At 49.5% G+C, this 19793-nt stretch overlaps 7 protein-coding genes across 7 annotated transcripts; 2 read left to right on the forward strand and 5 right to left on the reverse strand.

Moving 5' to 3' along the window:
- Window positions 1-1751: 1751 nt before the first annotated feature.
- Window positions 1752-2069, reverse strand: N7506_010244 (uncharacterized protein; the record flags this gene model as incomplete). The annotated part of the gene is made up of 2 exons (XM_056959537.1): window positions 1752-1873; window positions 1907-2069. The coding sequence occupies 2 exons, from the start codon at window positions 2067-2069 to the stop codon at window positions 1752-1754; spliced, it is 285 nt and encodes a 94-aa protein (XP_056808927.1).
- Window positions 2070-3478: 1409 nt separating this feature from the next.
- N7506_010245 (uncharacterized protein) lies at window positions 3479-4831 on the forward strand (the record flags this gene model as incomplete). The annotated part of the gene is made up of 2 exons (XM_056959538.1): window positions 3479-3691; window positions 3755-4831. The coding sequence occupies 2 exons, from the start codon at window positions 3479-3481 to the stop codon at window positions 4829-4831; spliced, it is 1290 nt and encodes a 429-aa protein (XP_056808928.1).
- A 2694-nt stretch (window positions 4832-7525) lies between these two features.
- Window positions 7526-7769, reverse strand: N7506_010246 (uncharacterized protein; the record flags this gene model as incomplete). Its single annotated transcript, XM_056959539.1, has 2 exons — window positions 7526-7629; window positions 7688-7769. The coding sequence occupies 2 exons, from the start codon at window positions 7767-7769 to the stop codon at window positions 7526-7528; spliced, it is 186 nt and encodes a 61-aa protein (XP_056808929.1).
- A 1271-nt stretch (window positions 7770-9040) lies between these two features.
- On the reverse strand, window positions 9041-12066 carry N7506_010247 (ATP-dependent helicase; the record flags this gene model as incomplete). The annotated part of the gene is made up of 2 exons (XM_056959540.1): window positions 9041-11644; window positions 11698-12066. The coding sequence occupies 2 exons, from the start codon at window positions 12064-12066 to the stop codon at window positions 9041-9043; spliced, it is 2973 nt and encodes a 990-aa protein (XP_056808930.1).
- A 1024-nt stretch (window positions 12067-13090) lies between these two features.
- N7506_010248 (RNA-processing protein PTA1) lies at window positions 13091-15721 on the reverse strand (the record flags this gene model as incomplete). The annotated part of the gene is made up of 8 exons (XM_056959541.1): window positions 13091-13239; window positions 13291-13361; window positions 13411-14252; window positions 14300-14648; window positions 14698-14901; window positions 14956-15086; window positions 15144-15309; window positions 15387-15721. 8 exons carry the CDS (start codon window positions 15719-15721, stop codon window positions 13091-13093), a joined length of 2247 nt encoding a protein of 748 aa, XP_056808931.1.
- A 532-nt stretch (window positions 15722-16253) lies between these two features.
- Window positions 16254-16683, forward strand: N7506_010249 (uncharacterized protein; the record flags this gene model as incomplete). The annotated part of the gene is made up of 3 exons (XM_056959542.1): window positions 16254-16270; window positions 16332-16456; window positions 16604-16683. The coding sequence occupies 3 exons, from the start codon at window positions 16254-16256 to the stop codon at window positions 16681-16683; spliced, it is 222 nt and encodes a 73-aa protein (XP_056808932.1).
- Window positions 16684-17262: 579 nt separating this feature from the next.
- On the reverse strand, window positions 17263-19755 carry N7506_010250 (dolichyl-diphosphooligosaccharide--protein glycosyltransferase subunit STT3; the record flags this gene model as incomplete). The annotated part of the gene is made up of 5 exons (XM_056959543.1): window positions 17263-17533; window positions 17583-19302; window positions 19385-19465; window positions 19552-19575; window positions 19626-19755. The coding sequence occupies 5 exons, from the start codon at window positions 19753-19755 to the stop codon at window positions 17263-17265; spliced, it is 2226 nt and encodes a 741-aa protein (XP_056808933.1).
- Window positions 19756-19793: the final 38 nt, after the last annotated feature.

The raw sequence follows: 19793 nt of genomic DNA on the forward strand, positions 1-19793 counted from the left end.
GTAGAACCTTACAACGTACAGAGGATTCTCATTTGTACTTGTAAGGGACGAAGCAAGGGGAGTCAGTAAAAAGCTCCGAATCACAATTGACTACTCAAGTTCAATGGTTTAGTGAGATTACAGCGGGGAGAAGATCTCCTTGCCAATAAAGTGAAGATTGGCATTCTTGCAGGAAACCAGTCAATCGTAACGAGGGGAGAGACGTCTAGAAACCTTATCCTGGTCAAGACGCCAGAGACAAATCAAGCACGTATGCAAAGTAGTACAGGCGATGAGGGTGTAAAGTGACACGATGTTAGATTTGATACTGAGAACCTAAAGTACGGTACGGAGTAGGAGTAATCTCCAAGAAACGCGGAGGGACAAATGACTAGAACCTGCTTTTGCGACCGAAAGGCCCCCACATGGGCTCGCAAAGTGGGATACTAGATCCCTGCAAGACAAAGGAGGCTCGGGTTATCGGAGGGCAATTTAGGGTCGGGAGCCTAGCCAAGCGCATCCACCCAGCTGAGGACGCGAATGGGCTGGGAAAAAACGCGAGATGAAGTCAATGTCGGGCGTAATTCTGGGCTTCTGGACCAGTCAGCGGCCAAAGACAGGAGACCCTAGACTGCGACCGTATCGGAGGCTTTGGGGAGAACCATTCCGGCTATGGCACTAGTAGCCAAGTGCTGGGATGACGAGCCAACAATGGTTAAGGATTGACCTTCAATACAGTCGATCAGGAGCGGAAGTTCCAGTATTACTACGGAGTACTTGTACTTCATCTGCACACTTCTGCTAGCGATACCTCTTACAGTATGATAGTAGTTCCAGCGGAATATTCAATTGCAATAATGAGCACCATTTTACACCAATTCCCACGCTGTTTGTTGCGAGAAAGCCGTCGAAATGGCTGTCTTAAGATCTTCCTAGAACTTCAAATTACTAGACAATCTAGTGCGAACAAAATGACTGGGTCACGGCTTACGGTTGAAAACGCAATTCGAGTTTCAAAGATCTTAAAGAGGTACTACAGTACTCCGTACGGAGTACCTAGGACACATCGCATTTTCTAGACCTTGATCTTCCTATGGGCTATTTTGTATGCTATGATTTATCATATACAATGTGCAAAAGTCAACCAGAATACGGAGTATTGAGTACCTGATTTTGAGGATATCCGAGGTACGAGTATGCAAGCGGGACAGAGTATGGAATCGTTTCTTACATTAGTTCTCACAGTGTAGTAGATATGGCAGTGACGATGTGAAACTCATTCAAACTCTTATATCCAATCTTTATCATAAAGTTTGTGCCAAATGAACTTCGAGGTTTCAACTCCTGTCTGTTTCCTTGCAGTGAAGGGGATGGCCAAATTACCAGTAAATTACCCTTACTAGGCTCAGGTACGGAACAGGTACCGGGCAGGTACACACGGGTAAATTGGGTAAAGCAGGTATTTGTAAAGGTAAGTTACCACCTCCACTCGGTCTCGTGGATTACCATACGCAGCTTTCTGGTATCTCCGTGGCTTTTGTCTCAGCTTCCTTAACTTCCTTTTCTTTCCCTCACCCGCCTGGAGAGAGAACGTAAAAACCCTCCTCCTTGTACCTCTTCTCCTTCTCTTCATACCCTTTCTCCCTCCTCCCTTACCCTTGCCAATCTACGGAGACCCCGGTGTCTGGTCTACGAGCTGAGTGTCCATTCGAGATTCTTCAGCCCGCTGCACTGGAACCCCCGACCTTCGATTTTTGACAATTCGACGTTTGTTAACTCAAACGGCGATCCCACCCGTCCCTGTCCTTCGGTGCCTCCCTGATCCCCGGACCTCGACGACTTGGACCCTCCTGTTCCAGCTCCTGCCGGTTAGACGAGCGACAGCGTAGGAATACTATAGCGGTTGACTATTTTGATACGAATTCACTTTCTGTATCAGATTGATCTTGAGCTTCATAATTTGGGTGAGTGCGGGATTCACTTTTTTCTCTCTCTCCCGTCGGTGTCAGGTCAAGTGTGTGGTGTCCACGGCGGAAGTCTCCGATCAGAACGACGGTGTCGACCTTCGATGTTCGCTCCACCGAAGACATGGTATCTGTTTTGGTGTTCATGGAACAGCTGAGTCGTCACTCTTCGGTCTGTGTGAAAAGAAAGAGGGGAGTAAAAAAATCGATCACCCCACAAGGGTACATGATTTTGCGGCCACAGTCTTCGGATATCAAGCGAAACGGCGTCATATATCTCTCATCTACCGCAAAAAGCCAGGATCCGGTTATAGGAGACAATCAGTTCATTGAGGGATGAGTTCCCGTGAATGGGGAAATATGATTTCAATATACAATTGTGGAATGCATATGTTCAATGAGTTGAGGGCACAGTCTCTCCAAGCTCTGAATAAGTCTCCAAATGAACTGCTTCTATACCCCACGGCGTGGAAGGATTCAAGGGGTCAATGAAATTCAATACTTTCGCTGAATGTGCTGGAATGTCGGGGTGACGATCAAGACGCGGCACCACATACCTGATTGAACTGCTCGGTTGACCATTGGACGTTGGCCATGGGCCAAATTCGAATGGAGATTGAGCGTTATCGTCAATACGCTGAATGGCATGAATGGGACTGAAGCACTAACATCGTTGTCTATATTAGGATCTGTTTCACTTGACTTCTGATCTTTATCCTCGTTTCTACGTCGATATTGTCTTGAGCCATCTCCAACACCCATCCAACTCTTCTTCAATCTCTTCGTTGAGCTTGTTCATCAACACGTTAACTCGTGAAGTGTGAGTTATTGATCGTTCTTTTGCCAAGACCTCTCCCCTGATGATCTTGACCCCTTCACAGGGTTGTCTTGTGTCTATACTCCACATTCCGCAGAACACTGGCCTAGGGGTGAAGACGTTTACTCGTCCTTCATCTCTTCGTTGGTATCCAACAGAATCCTAATTCAACGGATCATTCCTGCCTAGATGCCAGTCTTGCTGTCACGGTAAGGGTTGCATTGTGCCCTCTGCCCGAAGGCTTCTTACTGGGTTAGTATTCCTCCGAAGGAGTAATTCAATCCTTTGCCCATGGGTTGATATCAACTTGATGCCCTCCGCATTCTGCATTGTGCTCTTGTCTCTTCCCACGCTCTCTTGTCCTCATTCTCTCGTCATTATTCTTTCACGTCACTTTTTACGACCTTTAATTCTAATCATTCTCTACGCCGGCCTCCGCTAATACATTAATTATCTTCAGCTTCCGTCATTTGAAGACCTCTCTGCCACGGACTCTTCCGGCCCATTTTATCTTCCCAGCTTCGAATTATTCTCAAGCTGGCACACTCCTTAATTGTTACCACCCCGCCGTCATTCTTTCCAATACACTAATTTCACGACTGTCACTCTCTTAATTCCGTCGTTGCCCGAAGGAATTGCTCTTCCGGCATACATTCATTGAAACTACAATCATCATTATCAACTCGCCCGCTATCTACTTCGGCCGAATTCCGCAACTATGGATTACCACCGCAACTACCGTCCTTGCTCCACCTTCTTCGTTGAAGATGACTATGGCATGGAGGCTCGGGCCCGTCAAGAGCGTCACGCAAAGCAAGAACATGAGAAAATCGTGGCTCGTGAGCGTCAGCATGCCATGGCGGATGAGCTATCTCAACTCACCAGCGATGAATTCCGCGATGATATTCTGAGTCACATGCTGGAAATGGATGTAAGTTTGGTCTCTCACTCAAATTGTAGTTGAATGCGATGTTAATCTTTCTTATCGGTATAGAGCCAAACCCTGCCCGACGTCGAATCCATTGACATTCAAACTGAGATCCAGTGGTTCATGCGCCCATACCTTCTTGACTTTTTGATCGAGGCCCACACTGCTTTCCAGCTTCTGCCTTCAACTTTGTTCCTGGCTATCAACCTTTTGGACCGCTACTGCTCTAAGCGTGTGGTCTACAAGCGACACTACCAGCTGGTTGGATGTGCAGCTCTGCTAATTGCGGCCAAGTACAATGACAAGAAGGACCGTGTGCCTACCATCAAGGAATTGAAGTCCATGTGCTGCTCTCTATATGATGATGACATGTTCACTCAGATGGAATGGCATGTGCTTCAAACCCTGGGCTGGACCATTGGACACCCGACCGTGGATGCTTTCCTGCAGCATGCTCTGCTTGACGATGTTTACGACCCTGAGGTGGAACACATGGCTTTGTACATTCTTGAGATTGCTCTATTCCACCGGGACTTTGTTGCCAAGCCGTCCTGCGAGCTCGCTCGTGCTGCCCTGGCACTCTCGCGCTGTATCCTTAACCGGCCTCAGCCTCGCCACACTCACTGGGCTTCACAGTATGACTCTATGACGCTTGTTTCTTTGTCTCAACAATTGCACCAGCCTTCGACCGTTGTTTCTCGCAAGTATGCCTCGGCTCACTACTCTCGGGTTTCCAAGGTCATGGAGCAGTTCCTCAACCGCCAAGCTTCTTTGGCCAGCTATGCCCGTTGCACTCCTCCTGTCGAGACTCCTGTCGAGTCCCGGCCTTACAATGGAGAGATTGGTCTTGCTACTCCACAGAAGTCCTCGCAGTTGACTGCTGTTCCTCATGGATACCTCACTCCTCCCATCACTCCGGAGAATGAGGCTCTGGTGCATGCTCATGCACACATGGGGAACCATGACATGACCCGTGGAATTACCACTGTCAATGGCTGCTCTCCATCTCCAGCGCCATCTGCTGAGATGCAATACATGAACAGCGAAGCATACCAGCAAGAGGCTATGTACATGGCGCAGCAGGCAGCGCTTCAACAATTCCCAGTGGCACCTACCCACATGGGGATGGACCAGACCTATTAGGGTGGTAAACAAAGACGACAACGGATTGAACAGCATTTCCAACCGATTTTGGTCCTGCATTTTCCTTCCAGTTTCAATCTTGATTTTTTGTCACCTCTCATAGAATCTTTCCAAGGAGCGCTCGATCCTGCATTGATTCACATCGATATTTTGTCTTAATCTTCAATGCGCCACACCAGCTGTCGACCTGTGCCATATTTCTCAATTTCGACCGCCTCCTCATTCATCTTTTACGCTTTGCATTCGACCTCGGTTCTACGGACCTGGAGTCGAGACCAGCCCTTTCACTTCCTGTTCCAAAATTGCATACCCATTTGCTTCCAATACCCATACTCGGGTCATCAGTCGCACTTGATTTGACCACTAGCATTGCGAGCGCGAGCCATGTTGATTTATTTGTTTTAAGAATGCATCTGCCACTCCCCATCACATTATCTTCTCTTCTCTTTATCAAGGCACATCACACAAACCTTGAACACTTTTTTTCTCTTGCTGCGCGTCAGTCGGCGCTGCGCCTTTTCGATATCCCCTTCCCCCACCACGATCATTAGCAGCACAGCTGCCCTCCCCATCGCGCTCACCAACCCCTTCCCCAATCGCCCCTCACGTTGATCTCAGAAAACTCCTAAAATCGTTTTTAATGTGCCTCGCCTCTCCCTCACGTTATGCTCGTTCGTGAATGTGAGACGGGTCCCGCTTCTTCAATGACAACTTGGTTTGTCTGTGGCAAGGGCTTGCAGAGGTCACAAAAAAAGCAAAAAAAGCGAGAAAACCCGGAAAAAATCATATGTCTTCTGGGAGGACTGGCCGCAGAGCTCAACTCGGTGTGCCTTTCCTGCCTTTGCTATCCTCTTCCTATGTATCTAGCCCTTGACACCTGCCCTCGATGCCCCTGTCGCAATCCTTTTTGGTGACGGGGCTGAGGTGCTTTTTATTATCTGTGGATTCGAGAATCGGGTTTCGGCCTTTGGCCCTGAATATATCCCATTTTCAGTTATTCCTATTCAGTCTTTGAGTGCTTCGTTCTCTGCAAACCCGTAGACCTCTTAGTCCTTGGTGCATGCTGCCTCTCGTGCAAGTCTCGTCCCTACTTCCTCCTAGATCTTCGCATGAAATTTACGCCTCTTCATGTTCAACCCTTGGAGCAATCTCGTCACTTTATAATCTCCAGAGTACTCCTTCCTATCTTTCACACAGCTGGGTCAAATCAAACCCCGGCAATTGCTCTCGAAGTTTAACCTTGGAACTCAAGAAAAAATTTGGATAGCATGAACACATTCGCATGCTTCCTCTATCGGGGTTTCACCTGCCCAGGTAGGTATCTGAGGCACAACCCTCGGATTGGTTCCAAGGTTTTGTTGGGTGTTGGGCTGTCCTATCCTGACATCGGGTACGGAGTATATATTTCTATCAACGTCCACGGGGTTCTTCGAAGTCCAACTATGTATGCCCAGGGGACCTCGGGATTATTATCCTTGGAACCCGAAGCACAACAGATAGGTACCCAACCCTAGAGGCATGACACTTTGAGTGTCATGTTTACTTTTAGACCCCATACAGCAACTGAGACAATCCCAAAGTTGCCAAAACACGTGTGATTCGACTTTTGGGAACACTACCTAGGTAGAGACTTTGGGATCATCAAAGGTTATCCCATTAAACACAGGCAAAATATATACATTTTCACAATTCTGAGTGCTATCGTGTCATATGACCCAAGGTTCTAGACCCATTGAGACGTGTTCCGAGGATGGATCCGAAGATCCATCTCTATGGTAGGGAGGGAATTGGGAGGACATATCCATACAGATGAGCCAAACACTGTACAATGACAACCCCTGAAGACCACCCCAGGATCTCCATGGATATGCGCCAAATTCCAAGGTCCTGCCCAAATGGGTGATCAATCTGCAAGCTCAATGTTTTTTACCTTGTCGAGACCATCATAATTTGTGCCGTGTACCCATCCCCAGGCCCAGGTGTTGATACTATCCAACCTCAGCTTCGGGATCTCGGCAGTGGAAAATCCTAGTTTACGACTGAGAAGTGATCATAAATATTAAAACATTGAGAGCGTTTCTCAAGAAATCAATTTCGCTTCAGAACACCTTAGGTTCGATAGACCCAAAAATAATACCCACGCTATGCATCGCAACAAAAACAAAACAAGATTATCTCGACCAAGTTCAGAGCATCACAACAGGTGCAATAGAATCGAACATGGCCCAACAGATATGAATAGAGAGGAGAGTAAAGCCAGCAGCTCAAAGCGAGGCCCCCAAAGAATGAAAGCCCATAGGGTAAACAGAGACGCCTCCAACACCAGAATAATGATACAAGGGGAGAAAGGGCAGAGCTTGTGTGGAGACCCAAAAATCCGGGGAGACGCAGGGAGTGCGCGGCAATGGATCGACAAGCAAAAAAGGGAAAACGGGAGAATCCAGAAGATTGCGAACCAGATCTGGTCAGGGGGTCGATAGAAAGAGAAAGAGATTCAAGCGGTGACGAAGCTCGAGCTCAGAGCTCAAAAAAAGGGGGCTTAGCGCCCAATCGTCGATCACCGCCTCACTTTCTCTTTCTGGTAGCATCTTCTTTGCGTGTCTGCTGCCTTGGCCGATTGTCTAGACTCTGGTCCGCGCGGGTAAAAGTGCTGGATATCCGCGTGATCTTTCCCGAGTTATGGGAACAGCAGGACTACTTCCAGCGTTGCTTATCCCAGTCCGAGGGCCGGGTTTCATCATAGATTTGGCCACCCTTGTTATGGACGACGACCGGAGGTTTGCGGACGGGATTGGCTGCTAGGGTGTGCATTAGCTTGGGCTGAATCTGGAGATCGGGGGCAGGGGTGTGACATACAGAGATTCCGAACTTCGGTGGTTTGGTCACCGCTGCTCCTGCTGGCCAGGGTGGAATTGGAGTTGTTCACTTTGTGTGGCATTGTGACGTAGGATGGAATTGTGGAAGAGGTGAAAAATTTGAGCGTGAAGGTGAAAAGGTACAAGGTGAATATGAGGAAGTATTAAGAGGTATTAAATGTCGTTGTAGAGAGCGTAAAAAAAAGGTGTAGGCGCACAGTGTTGAACTGTGAGCAAAATTATAAAGACAATGATAAAGGTATAGAAAATATATATAGAGAGTAGAAATGAAAACAAAAAAAGATCAACAATTGGTGGTGTTATAAAGTGGTTGTATAGATGAGTGATGAATTGAATTGAGGGCAATGACTTCTTTTTGTATAGCAAACCATTCCAGATTGAGCCATCCCGATCTACACTCTGGGGAACACTGGAGCTTGAGCTATGGGACTGACGTATTTGGTGCCTGGTAATGATACCCGTGACATTGATTGGCCGAGAGAGCAGAAACAAAGTAGGGCAGCCAGTGACAGCCAGTGAAGAAAAAGGAGCACTTACCAGGTGGACTCTTTTTGCAAAGGTATGCGGTATCCTGACAGCGGTAATACCGTACTGTTACCAATAATGATGACTCAGCCATTCCTCCAAGAATAGCAATCCATGGATCCCCTTAAACTTACCGAACTTGGTTGTCAACCTTAGTCCTAACTCGGTACAGATTAGACTCAACTAGTCCATCCTATACTCCCGTACTCCCGTACATTACTCCGTACTCCAGCTCACTTGCTTACTTGGGTTTCACACATGGACCTGATCTGTCGTGTTCACCATTCCTCGCTTCCCTTCACCGCTAGCGTCATTGCGCCAATGGCGGCTGTAACTAGACAGAGAAATAACTAAGGCATAAGGGGGACCCTTTCACCGCCAGATCTCCACAATGGTCCAGAATCCTATTCTTTAGGTCTCAATTATTATACCCTCATATTATTGATTCCCATTTTTCGTCATAGACCTTATCGTATGTATGTATTAGGCTCAATCGGAAGATCTGCCCGTCCCGCCACATACATGGGCCATCCATGAGAATGATTATGAAATTGAGCTACGTGTACAGGTACTGGTTAAGAGCTATGCATAAACAAGTCAGATCGAGCCCTGGCACGGATGTGCGTCATTCCTCCCCAGACCGAAATTCTGGCCCATCCAACCCTTCCCTGGTCAATCACTTTCCGAGCTGAGTATAACCCGGGGCTTCCCCAGCAACCGAGCCAAATTGCAGCCTGTGGGCCTCTCTCCTGACCTGGTCCCGTGAACGTATCGTCACGATTCTAGACCCAGCCTCCCCGATTTCGTTTCAGCCTCCACCGCTCTCTCGCTTCATCCGGTCTTGCCACCCATTCATGCTCCGCCGAATCCCCAGCGTCCGCCTCGGCCCCTGTTGGACCATTGACATGGTCGTTGTGTGGAACGTTGTCGCGGATTGGAACCCTCGCGAGGCCTCGGGTTTCACCTCTGCCCCGGCCGTGCCGTTGGTCGAAACATTGCCAGCGCCTTGTTCCTGCGTCACCGGCATCCTGGGCTTCGAGGTTGGGGGTCTCGATGGAGCCGCCAACCACGTGTAGCCATTGGTACCGGCAGGCTCCAGTGCCGGCCCGGTTGGGATGAGTGGTCGTGGCTGGACACGGTGAGAAGAGAGGGTAGGCGGGACATTGATCTTCGTTGATTGACGTTGGTTCTGTGACGCTGGTAGTTCGTATCTTCGGGATGGTGGCTGTGGACGGTCAGGCAGCACAGGTTCTTTTTTCTGAGCCCCTGGGCCTGCAAAGAAATTGGAGATGCTGGCTTGCGTAAGACCGTCTTTACGGCCTGATTCCTTGGATGTCGGTCTGTTTGCCCCGGCTGCCCCGGCATTAGCGCTTGAGGCTGACTCCGCGGCTGACTCCGAAGTAGGTTGGGGGTAAGCGGCAATATGATCTCGCGCAGATGTAAAACCCGATGAAGCGGATGGCGGAAGGGTAAACCCTGTTGAGCTATTCATAGTATACCCAGTAGATGAAACATAGGTTGTTGTTTTTGACCCCGTGTTCATATCTGAGCGTCGCCGCTTTGGATTTGGCTCATCAGAGATGTCGTGGGAGGTTGTCGTGCTTTCAAACTTGCTGCGATCTTCCTCGCCCTCTGCTGTCCATCGATCATCTAGCGTGGACGGGAGAAATGCAAGCCCCTTATACATGGCATCAAGAGATGGATGAGGACGCCTCAGGATATCAGCAATTGCATACACCACCTTCTCATGGAGTGATGGTCCTGTTTGCCGAAAGCGCGATTTGATCAATTTGGGAGGCAGAAAAGGTGTTAATGTAGTCGCACCGTCTTCTCCTTCTCCTAATCGGGGTTGTCGAATAGGCACACTCAAATATAGAAGGGCTTGCGCTCTTGTCATCGCGACATATAGCAATCGCCTCTCTTCCTCTATTACCTCGGCACGCGAATGTGGAATGCTTCCATTGTACACCGCGGGTACGAAGACCACGGGCCATTCCAGGCCCTTGGCAGCGTGAATAGTTGAGATGGTGACCTTCTCCGTGGGTTGACTTCCCTCTTTGTTGTCCTCCTCTGTAGTGATCTCTGTGGCCAAGGCCACGTTCGCAAGGAACCGAGTGAGAGCTTCCTCGCCAGCGTGCGCGTGCTGTTGTTCCACGCCCTCAATCTCGGGGAGATCCATCTCTTTGTCAACTTCCTCATCTTCAAAAGCTGCAGCCTCTGAGGCTTGGTGCATCAACTCTTTGACATTCGCCCAGCGGCTGTCTTCGTCTAGCGGATATGTTCTGATGAGATACTCCTGGAACGACAGGCGTTCTGCGATAAACTCAATCAAAACACGCGGTGCTGAAGCATCCTCACACTCCTGTAACTTTTGCCTAGAGGCTTCGATCAGCTTCACTAGGTTGCAGAGACCCTGCTCTGCGGCTTTTTGCAGTTTCTTTTCGGTCGAGCGGCGCCCTTGAATTACATCCTTGATGAAGTCCCATAGCGGAAGCTTAGCCTTCTCCGCACCGCTTGTCAACTGTCTGATCGTTTCATCACCGATTCTGCGTGGCGGCACATTGACAATGTTCAACAGCGCGTCCGAGTGTCCCGTATGGCTTGAAACTCTCATATAATTCAGAAGAATCTTGACTTCAGTCCTATCAAAGAACTTTCGACCTCCAACCATCTTATATGGTATGCCGGCTCTCCCGAACGCTGTCTCAATTTGCGTGGACAGTGACGCCGAGCGTAGAAGGACGGCAAAGTCGGACATGCGCAAGAGGTTTCCAGTCATCGCTGCGCATCGTTTTATCTCAAGCACCATCCACTGGGCTTCTGCATTGGGGGTAGGAAGTCGCCTTAATACAGGCAGAGTTCCAAAGGTGTGTGTGGCCTGAAGAGCCTTAGCAGGCCGAGCCTCATCCTGTTCAATGACCTCTTGTGCAGCATTCAAGATGGAGCCCGCAGAGCGGTAGTTGTCCTCCAGCAGAACAACTGTTGTGTTTGAGTAACGCCCTTGCATTCGTTTGAGATTTTTGATCTCTGCAGAACGGAAGCCGTAGATGCTTTGATCAGGGTCTCCAACGATAGTGATCCGCCGATTCTTGGAGGCAAAGAGGTTCATCAGTTCATACTGGATGATGTTTGTGTCTTGAAACTCGTCCACCAGAACGGCCTGCACATTGGAAACACACTGCGGGTGATCTCGAAGGAGATCACTGCAACGCAAAAGAAGATCATCGTAGTCCAACAAGTTGGAAGCCGCCAATGCTGATTGATACTCGCGATAGATATTAACGAGTTCCAGCTCCTCGGCCTTGGCTCGTCCGGCTAGTGCATCTGGACTGAGACCATGTGCCTTGTGCCGAGAAATACGACCCTGAGCTGCCTTGACTTCAATGCTAGAGTTCAGGCGTTTGATGGTTCTCTGGGTTGATTGTTAGATGTTGTCATCAGCCCACTTAGGGGTACTCAACATACTTTAATGATTGCGCGGGTGTCGTCCGAGTCCGCAATTCCGAATCCCTTCCGCAGGCCAATCAGATAGCCGTATTTGACCAAGTAGCGACGACAGATTGAGTGGAAAGTGCCGAGAATCAAGCGGGATTCGAGTTTTTCGCCAATGAGTTTCGCAAGGCGCTCGCGCATCTCACGACTGGCCTTGATTGTGAAGGTGCAACAAATGACATCTTGGGGTTGGTAACCGTGATGTGAAAGAAGGTACGCGACGCGCGCTGTTAACGTCTTGGTCTTGCCCGAGCCTGGTGGCGCCAGCACCTGAAGAACTGAGCCAGATGAGGTGACAGCCTCGCGCTGTGCATGGTTCAATCCCTCTAAGACTGGATCCATGACAAGTGGCTAGACTCTGGGTCAACGCGGCTAGAGGGGGACGCGACCATCGCGCGTCATCATGTGACACTTCCGTATCAAGGGCTGTGAGGCAAAACTTGCGAAAACATACACAATCGATTGATCTGTTAGTTCTGCTTGATAGTAAACTTTGTACATAAACTGGTGTGATGGTGGTCTTTGGTCTCGCGAGCGTATGTATAGTTGATCTCTATGGAGTACTCCGTATGTGCATGCAAGTCTTATGGCTTCAGAAACTAAATTTCTAGATGTAGCAATACAATTTAGCTCAGACTGATGGATGGAAATGACTACCTGCTCACACTGAAGTATGTCGCTTGAATGTGTCCTGGTCGTGTGATAGATAACTAGGTTTGATCACCACAGCCTCAAGATCTCAGCCTTGAGCCCTATATTAAAGTCCAAAAAGAGGACTTAAGGGTCTTGCGCGCTACTAACATACCAACCCTGCTAGATACTAGTAGTAATCACTTTCACGTCAGTCTAATCGCACCATTGCCGGCAACAATTGACCTCATTTTTTCACTTCTGTGAACTGAATATCACTTGCCACGGGACCTCGGGATTAGACAACGATTGGTCGGTTCCAAGATTAAACCCAAAGCTCCCGAGAGAACAATTCACTGGCATGCATCTGGCAAGACCCCGGGAAATACCCAACAGTCGGACGAGGGCAGTTGGACATGATCTGTACTAGACCGAGGTTCATGATGCCCACGCAGGCTGAGTTCAAGCGTCCTGGGAGATAGATACATTCGATTATGGATTCAATGAGGATGTATTCACTATATGGAGCAAAGGAGATTGACCGTAAATGACAAGCTTTGAATGAAAGGACCCAAAATGGATACACTAGAATAAAGATACAATTAAAGAAACACACACATACACTGGAGAATGTGTGTGAGTTCGGGCAATGTCAATCCCTTGTGTCTTTGGTTTGGTCAGAATGTGAATATTTCATCCCATCTCGTGGTTTGTGCCATCGTCATCGTATGCTCAATCATGGGTCTGCAGCAACTGTAGGCTGAGCCTCTGGCTGTACAGGCGTCACAGACGGCTCTGGTGCGTCATTTGTAGTCTTCTCCAACACTGTGCTCTCAGGTCGCCATTTGGTGAGAACCTTCGTGGCCGCAGGTCGGGATTCTTCGTCTATTGCAAGTGTCAGCGAGGTCATGTCATCGGGTAAGGTTGTGTTCTTACATGTCTGGTAGACGTCCTCTACCGTGTTTAGACACATGTCACGAGCTGGGGGCCGGAACATGATCAAGTACCTGCATGGAGTCAGTTTTTCGAACGAGATAGTGAGCGAAAGCCACGTACATCAAAGATTGAACACATAGGTTCACACGCTCTGGGTCTTTGGCCAAGCTGGCTACCCGCTGAGTGATTGCAATCGTGATCTCGGGAACCTCGCTGAGGAAACGAACAAGAACTTTGATGTCTCGTCCATCCAAGTATGCCAGGAAGCCATCAAGGAGACGAGTAGACCAAGTGTCGTAATTGAGAGCCACGGTTGGTTCCGACTCTTCTTCTGAGTCGTCGCGTTGAGCAGCAGCACTTCTCATTTGCATCCGATCATTGTAGTATTCTTCGCTAAGCCAGATGATAGCAATGTTGAGACGTCCTCGGAAGTCCTCGAGAATGTATCGATAAAGAGTTTCTCGGATAGAGTCCGCGATGGTTGTTTGGCGCCGTGCGGCCGAATCACCCTTGGCCTGCGGTCCATCTACAAGACCCGCAGGTGCACGAGTAGCCAATCGAGCGAGGAGAACAGACCATGCATCTCTGTCAAATGTGCTGCCGGCAAGTCGGGCGAATCCAAGCTTCTGTTGCGTCTGGCTCTTGGCAGGCGCAGGTGATGTTTCGGATGCGTTAAGCATACCAAACACGCGTGCGACGGCACTTCGTCCAATTTCACCGGCTTCCTCTTCGCTCAATGGAGGAGGCTGAGGTAGGACGAATGGTCCCAGAGAAACCAAATCTGGCTGAAGATCTGCGAGCTCTTCTGCAACTGCACTGTTCTCTTCTGACACGACAGATGCCGCGTCCATCGGCTGATATTCAGGCTCATAGTCATCATCCTCGTCTGGGGCTGCTGATTGCTGCTGCTGGCGTTGTAGAATTTGTTCCCGACTGATTGCTTGGTAACGAGTGCGGACAGCCTAGGACCAAGTTAGCGCGGATACAACTCATTTCAAGCGATACATACCTCAACGGCTTGCGTCATAGTCGAATCATGCACCTGCGAGAGAAGAGGCACGACAATCTTCAGGACTATGTCAAATGGAAGCTGCTTTACGTCGAAAGATGACAGTCCACTATCCTCGGTCAAAGTAAACAGGCGATCAAAGCTCGCGGGCCCTGGTGCCATTGGGGGTATCTTCATTGTTGGCGGAGGCATGGCGTCGAGACGAGCTCGCTTAGCATTATCGAGTCCGTCAGTAGGCTCGTTTGGCAGGTTACGCTTCCGAGAAGAATCATCAGTAGCCTCAAGGCGCGATTGGCTTAAACGTTCAATGTACGCGTGCATTCGCGGCGCAAGAGGGTGATTTTGATTCCTGGATGTGTTAGAACAGACTACCATTAACTTCAAGAGCAAATACATACTTTTTCAAAATGTTCCAAAACAATGCTCGGGCTGTCCGTTCCATAGACTTGACACTGACACGAACCGTGGGTGTGAACGGAGGCCGGACGTGATGTGCTGGGATGAAATCCAAAACAGCATTAACTATCTTATGAGCGATGGTTGGGCGAGTTCGAATGAGAGGAGGCAGCAGGTTTATTGTGGCGTTCACCAGAAGAGGATCACTGACCAAGGTTAGCTTTCAGCCAAGTTATCCGAGAATAATCGTTAATCCTTACCTAGTATCTTCTTGGAAAACCCCAAGCAACCGATCAAGTAATCCAGATGATTCCGCTTCCAGATTTGGGATTGATAGCAGTGCATGGCTGCGGGGGACAATGGCGAGAGATGTCTCGTTCAGCTCGGGGCGCTAGAGAAGAGGTGAGTACACTCAAGCATGATCTCAAGGGACTAAACCATCACATACTCTTGGATCTCCGCCCGAACTATGCGTTTGGACCTGAACAACGCGCTGAATGAATTTGGCACAACAAAGTTTAATGGAGCAAGGGAAATCGTCCATTTTCCGGAGAATTTCCTGCTTGATTTCGCACATGTTCTCCCATGACTTGCTGTCTTGTGGGTGATTCACACTGTCAGAACGTCAGCACCAAGCTCATGGTTTCGATCATTTGCTCATTGGGAGGGCAAATCCTTGAAGGGAACCTACATGTGCCTGAAGACAAGAGGATACAAGCTGGCGGACGTCTGTACTAAGCTTTGCAACACCGCGATATCGGTCTCTGGCAGCTCTAGGATCTCACGGATCGTTTGCAAAACACTCGGTGCCAGTTGCTCTTTCTGCTCTACGGCTAGAACTGGACTAGCAAAGGTCTCTGCTAGGAAGTTTGCACCCCATCTTCGCAGTTCCAATCTTGTGTTAGCTCCGACAATGGGAAGGATGCCATTCACAATCTGCGGGTAAAACGCGGAATCACCCAGGACCAGGCTGCGAGCGGCGTTAAGCTGAGCGATCTGGTCGCTGACATCCGGTGTCTGAGCCATTGAGAGGTCGATGGTTCCGAATTCGAATCGTAAAAATCGTCTTCAGGTCTCGAGGGGGGTCGGGGATAAAGCGTCCGAAGGGAGAACGTTGGCTGGCGGCCGGGGACAGGCGAGAACGCTGAAAGCAAGGCGCAGAAGCTTTTTCAAGTTATTGCGAGGAGCTGTATCACGGGAAAGTGACCTGGTATCTAGAAGAAAGCGCGGGAGTCTGCGTGGAGCGCGCTAGAAGACTGGATCGGGGTTGACGTGAAGCCGTCGAGAATGCGACAGAAGTAGTGAAGTCTAGCAATGCGGACAAAGACGCGGATGCGAGCTAAGCACACGCCGAGCAGAGAAAGCGATAGCTTTTCCTCTACCTCATTGGGATTCGGGTGCGATTATTGGAATGAGGCCGAGTGTTTTGAATAGAGAGCAAGGTGAACAACATGTAAAGCCGCATCACGTTGTCTGGGCCTCGCCAAGACTTTTCCGCCGGGTCTGCCTGGACAGCCTCAACTTTCTCGTCTCTTACGTCTCGGTCTGCATACTCAACATGGCTCAACAAGGAATGTATGTATGCCTGTTCTTGATTTGAAAAGGGCCAGTCTCGCTAACATCATTCATCTACCAGCTTCAACTCCACCTACTACGGCAAGGATTACCGGGCTGGCGCTGCCCTTTTGCGCGCCCGCCGCCCATACCTCTTCAAGAACGCCGTTACGGGCCTTGGACTTTTCGCTTTCACGGCGGCTGTTTGTGAGTAGCATTCGCAATTTTCGAAGTCCCCAATGCCATCGTGTTCCACGGCGCAGATGGTCATGCCACCCGCAGCTTGTCCATAACACACCCCACGGATAACGAGGAAGATTGAAAAGGATGTTTACTGACCTTACTTCTACTCAGACACCTACACTCTCAAGGCTGTCGGCCAAGAAGAGTTCGATGACGTGAAGGTCCCCGATGCCCCGGCCACCAAGAAATGAAGGCTTCCACGGCACCCAGCAATTGATACCGCACTCGCTTAACCATGAGTTTTTAAGAAATGCTCGATGTGTACCATACCAAAGCCAGGCCTGGGAGAAATGCAAGCCCTAGGGAAAGAGACAACGGTGTAAATTGGGGTTTCGGAGTCTTCGGGAGACCATGTTTTTTTAATCTGCAATTTTAGCGCTTATAGCAGCCATTGCGTTGCCATGTACAGAATTGTCCCAAAGTTTGCGCTGTACAACCAGTTTCTGGTTACAGATGCTTCATATACCGCCACAATTTGATCCGGAGATCCCGTGCTACGGGGTATACACTAGTACGTACTGTCTTTCCTCATGACCACGTCAAGTCTTCATCCAAGGCTATTTATCACACCGAGTCCTCATGGCCAGGGTATGCTGAGTGAGCTAGCCGAATTGCCTCCAGTATGGATAATGTGATATAATTCTAAACAAGTGTGCTTAGAGTAGTATATTCGGTAGTAGGTAAACGCAAACACAAACATTGGCATCCCATGTCAAAACACTCATGGCAGCCAAAAAGTACAAGAAAATGCAAAGCGAGTTTACAGGTGCCTACTCGGTTCGCAGAACACGAGGACCCTTATGTTTGGTAGCGCGCTTGCGTTTAAGGCCCTTGTCGAAGGCAACGGCATGACTGTGATCACGGCCGAGGTTGTCAAGGTCCTTGACCTTGTAAAGACGAACGATCCAGTTTTCACTTGTGAAAGCTTCCTCCAAGGTATTGAGCTGAGGGCTTTCCTTGGGAAGCTTGGTGCCACGGACACGATCCATGGCCTGTCCTGCTGGGAAGAGACTCTGGTAGTTGTGGTAAGACATCTTGTACCTATTCAATGGGTTAGCAGACACTCTAGATACGAGGAGAATATCCTTACATCAAGCTGTTCTTCATGGCGGGAGTGGCCTCCTCGTCAACGCGGTACTCGCCACGAGCAGTGAAGAAGTCGCGCTCCTTCACCTCATCGGGCCAGATACCCTCAGCAATGCGAACCATCCAGAGGAACTTGTTCAGATCATCACCTGAGTAGCCGAGGAGTCCACCAAACACGACCAAAACGTAGTCGACGTCATGTTGACGCAGGATCGGGTAGCTGACCTCCTCACGAGAGCTCATGGCCTTACCAACCGTGGCGATGTGAGTGTTGTTCCAGGTGTTGTTGTCAACCAGAGTGGGGCGATCAGCCATGCCGCCAATCTGGTATCCATAATCCCACCAGGACATGATCTTGGCGTTGTCGGGGGTGTTCTGGCGGAGCCAGTAGTATGCCTCACGGTAATCGTCAATGATGAATTGACTTCCATCGGGAAGCTTGCTGGCCAGAACCACGGAGGGCGACGAGTATGCGTTGGAAGTAACCCAAGTGCAGTGCGCAACGAAGAGAAGCAAGTAAAGAGTCACCGATCCGGTCACAACGGCCTTGGAGAGATACGAGTAGATACCAACGACCGGTTCCCGGGTTGATCGAAGTGACTTGTCCTCGGTGGTTGCCTTGGCTTTGCTCTCGGCGGTGGGCGTAGAGGCAACCAAGAAGTTGTCGAGGATTGCCGACAGAGCGAGAGCAGCGGCAACACAGACAATTGGAGTCAGTGTCAGCATCAGACGAACCATGACACCGGCGAAGTAACTGGCAAGGACAGCATAAATCACAACGAAGACATGTTCATCCTTGAGCTTCTGGAAGCACATGAAGACACCTGCAGGGAAAAGCCAGATAAGGAAGTTCAAGTCAAAGAAGAAAGCGGGCCAAGCAGTAGGCTGGTGCTCAGAGACGGAAGCAATAATAGGAATATGAACCTTGGCGTAGCCAGTGTCCCACAGAGAGTAGAAACGACCGCTCCAGGGAGCAATGACGCCGGACACAGACAGCAGAATGAGACCACCGAATCCGAGACCGACGGTAAGTAGAATCATAAAAGTCAAAAGCTTCTGGAACTGCTTGCCAGGAATATAGCTTCGGATGAACTCTGCAAATGCCACCAGCTGGATTAAGCCAAAGACACCAAGTGCTGACATGTGGTCACTGTTTCGGATGGGCAAGAATCCAACAAACGGAATCTGCATGCTACCCAATGTTCCCAAAGCGTACCAAGTCGTGTAGCTGATGTAGACGCGGGTGCTGTACCGGCCCATGCAAAGAAGGACAAAGACATGGAGAGGAATCAAGTTAGTGATGAAAACGTATCCACCCCAAGCCGAGACCATGTACCCATAGAACAATGCAGTCAGGGCTCCCCACATTATGGAGCCATTCTTGACAGCCTTAATCCAGAGATAGAATGTGAACACCAACAAGAAGATCGCGATAGCTTCGTTATCGTAACTTCCTGCAACGGAACGTGAGATGTAACCGGGAGTGATGCCCATAAAGGCAGCAGCCAAAAGACCTGCCGAAGGAGAGGTAGACATCTCCGAGGTCAGAAGATACATTGCTAGGGCTGTCAGTCCGGAGAAACCGGGGGCAAGCAGCACACAGACGTTCCGAATGTCAACGGGGATAGTAAGGAGACGAAGGATGTGGTAGATGATTCCGCTGGTCACCATCAGACCAGGGTATAGCGTGCCACCAGTGACACGACCAAGAGGATGCCATGTTCCTAAATTGTGAAAACGACATCAGTACCAGGCATGATATACACGACTCCTAGAGGACGCGCAACAGGGAAGAAGGAGGCGTACGGTCATCAAACCAGTCCCAGAAGCTATAAAAGCCATTTTCGACCAAGTATTTTGTTGCACGGAAATTGAACCACGGGTCGACTAAGGTAAACGGTGTTAATATCTCGTGCTTGTGCCGGTTGATGTTCGAGATGCTGCTGCATCGGGTCAGCGTAAGGGAATCATACATTCGTGGATAATGCTTTCGAAACCTGAGAAACTGTTAGTGCGTGGAATTTGAAAGTACCCAATTGAAACGTACGGATAACACTGAACAATCGGCTGGACACTGCGGCGGCGGCAATGGTAACGAGAATGATAACCCGCAGTAGACCGCGCGTGTTCCGGCCGGAGCTGCCTTTCAGCAGAACATCAAGGGAAGACGGGGCCATAATGGCCAAAGGGAGCAAAGTCCAAAGTCAGAAATCAA

The sequence above is a fragment of the Penicillium brevicompactum genome (assembly GCF_028827555.1).
Source record: "Penicillium brevicompactum strain IBT 35665 chromosome Unknown utg000006l_segment0_segment0, whole genome shotgun sequence".
In the NCBI taxonomy this organism is placed as follows: Eukaryota; Fungi; Ascomycota; class Eurotiomycetes; order Eurotiales; family Aspergillaceae; genus Penicillium; species Penicillium brevicompactum.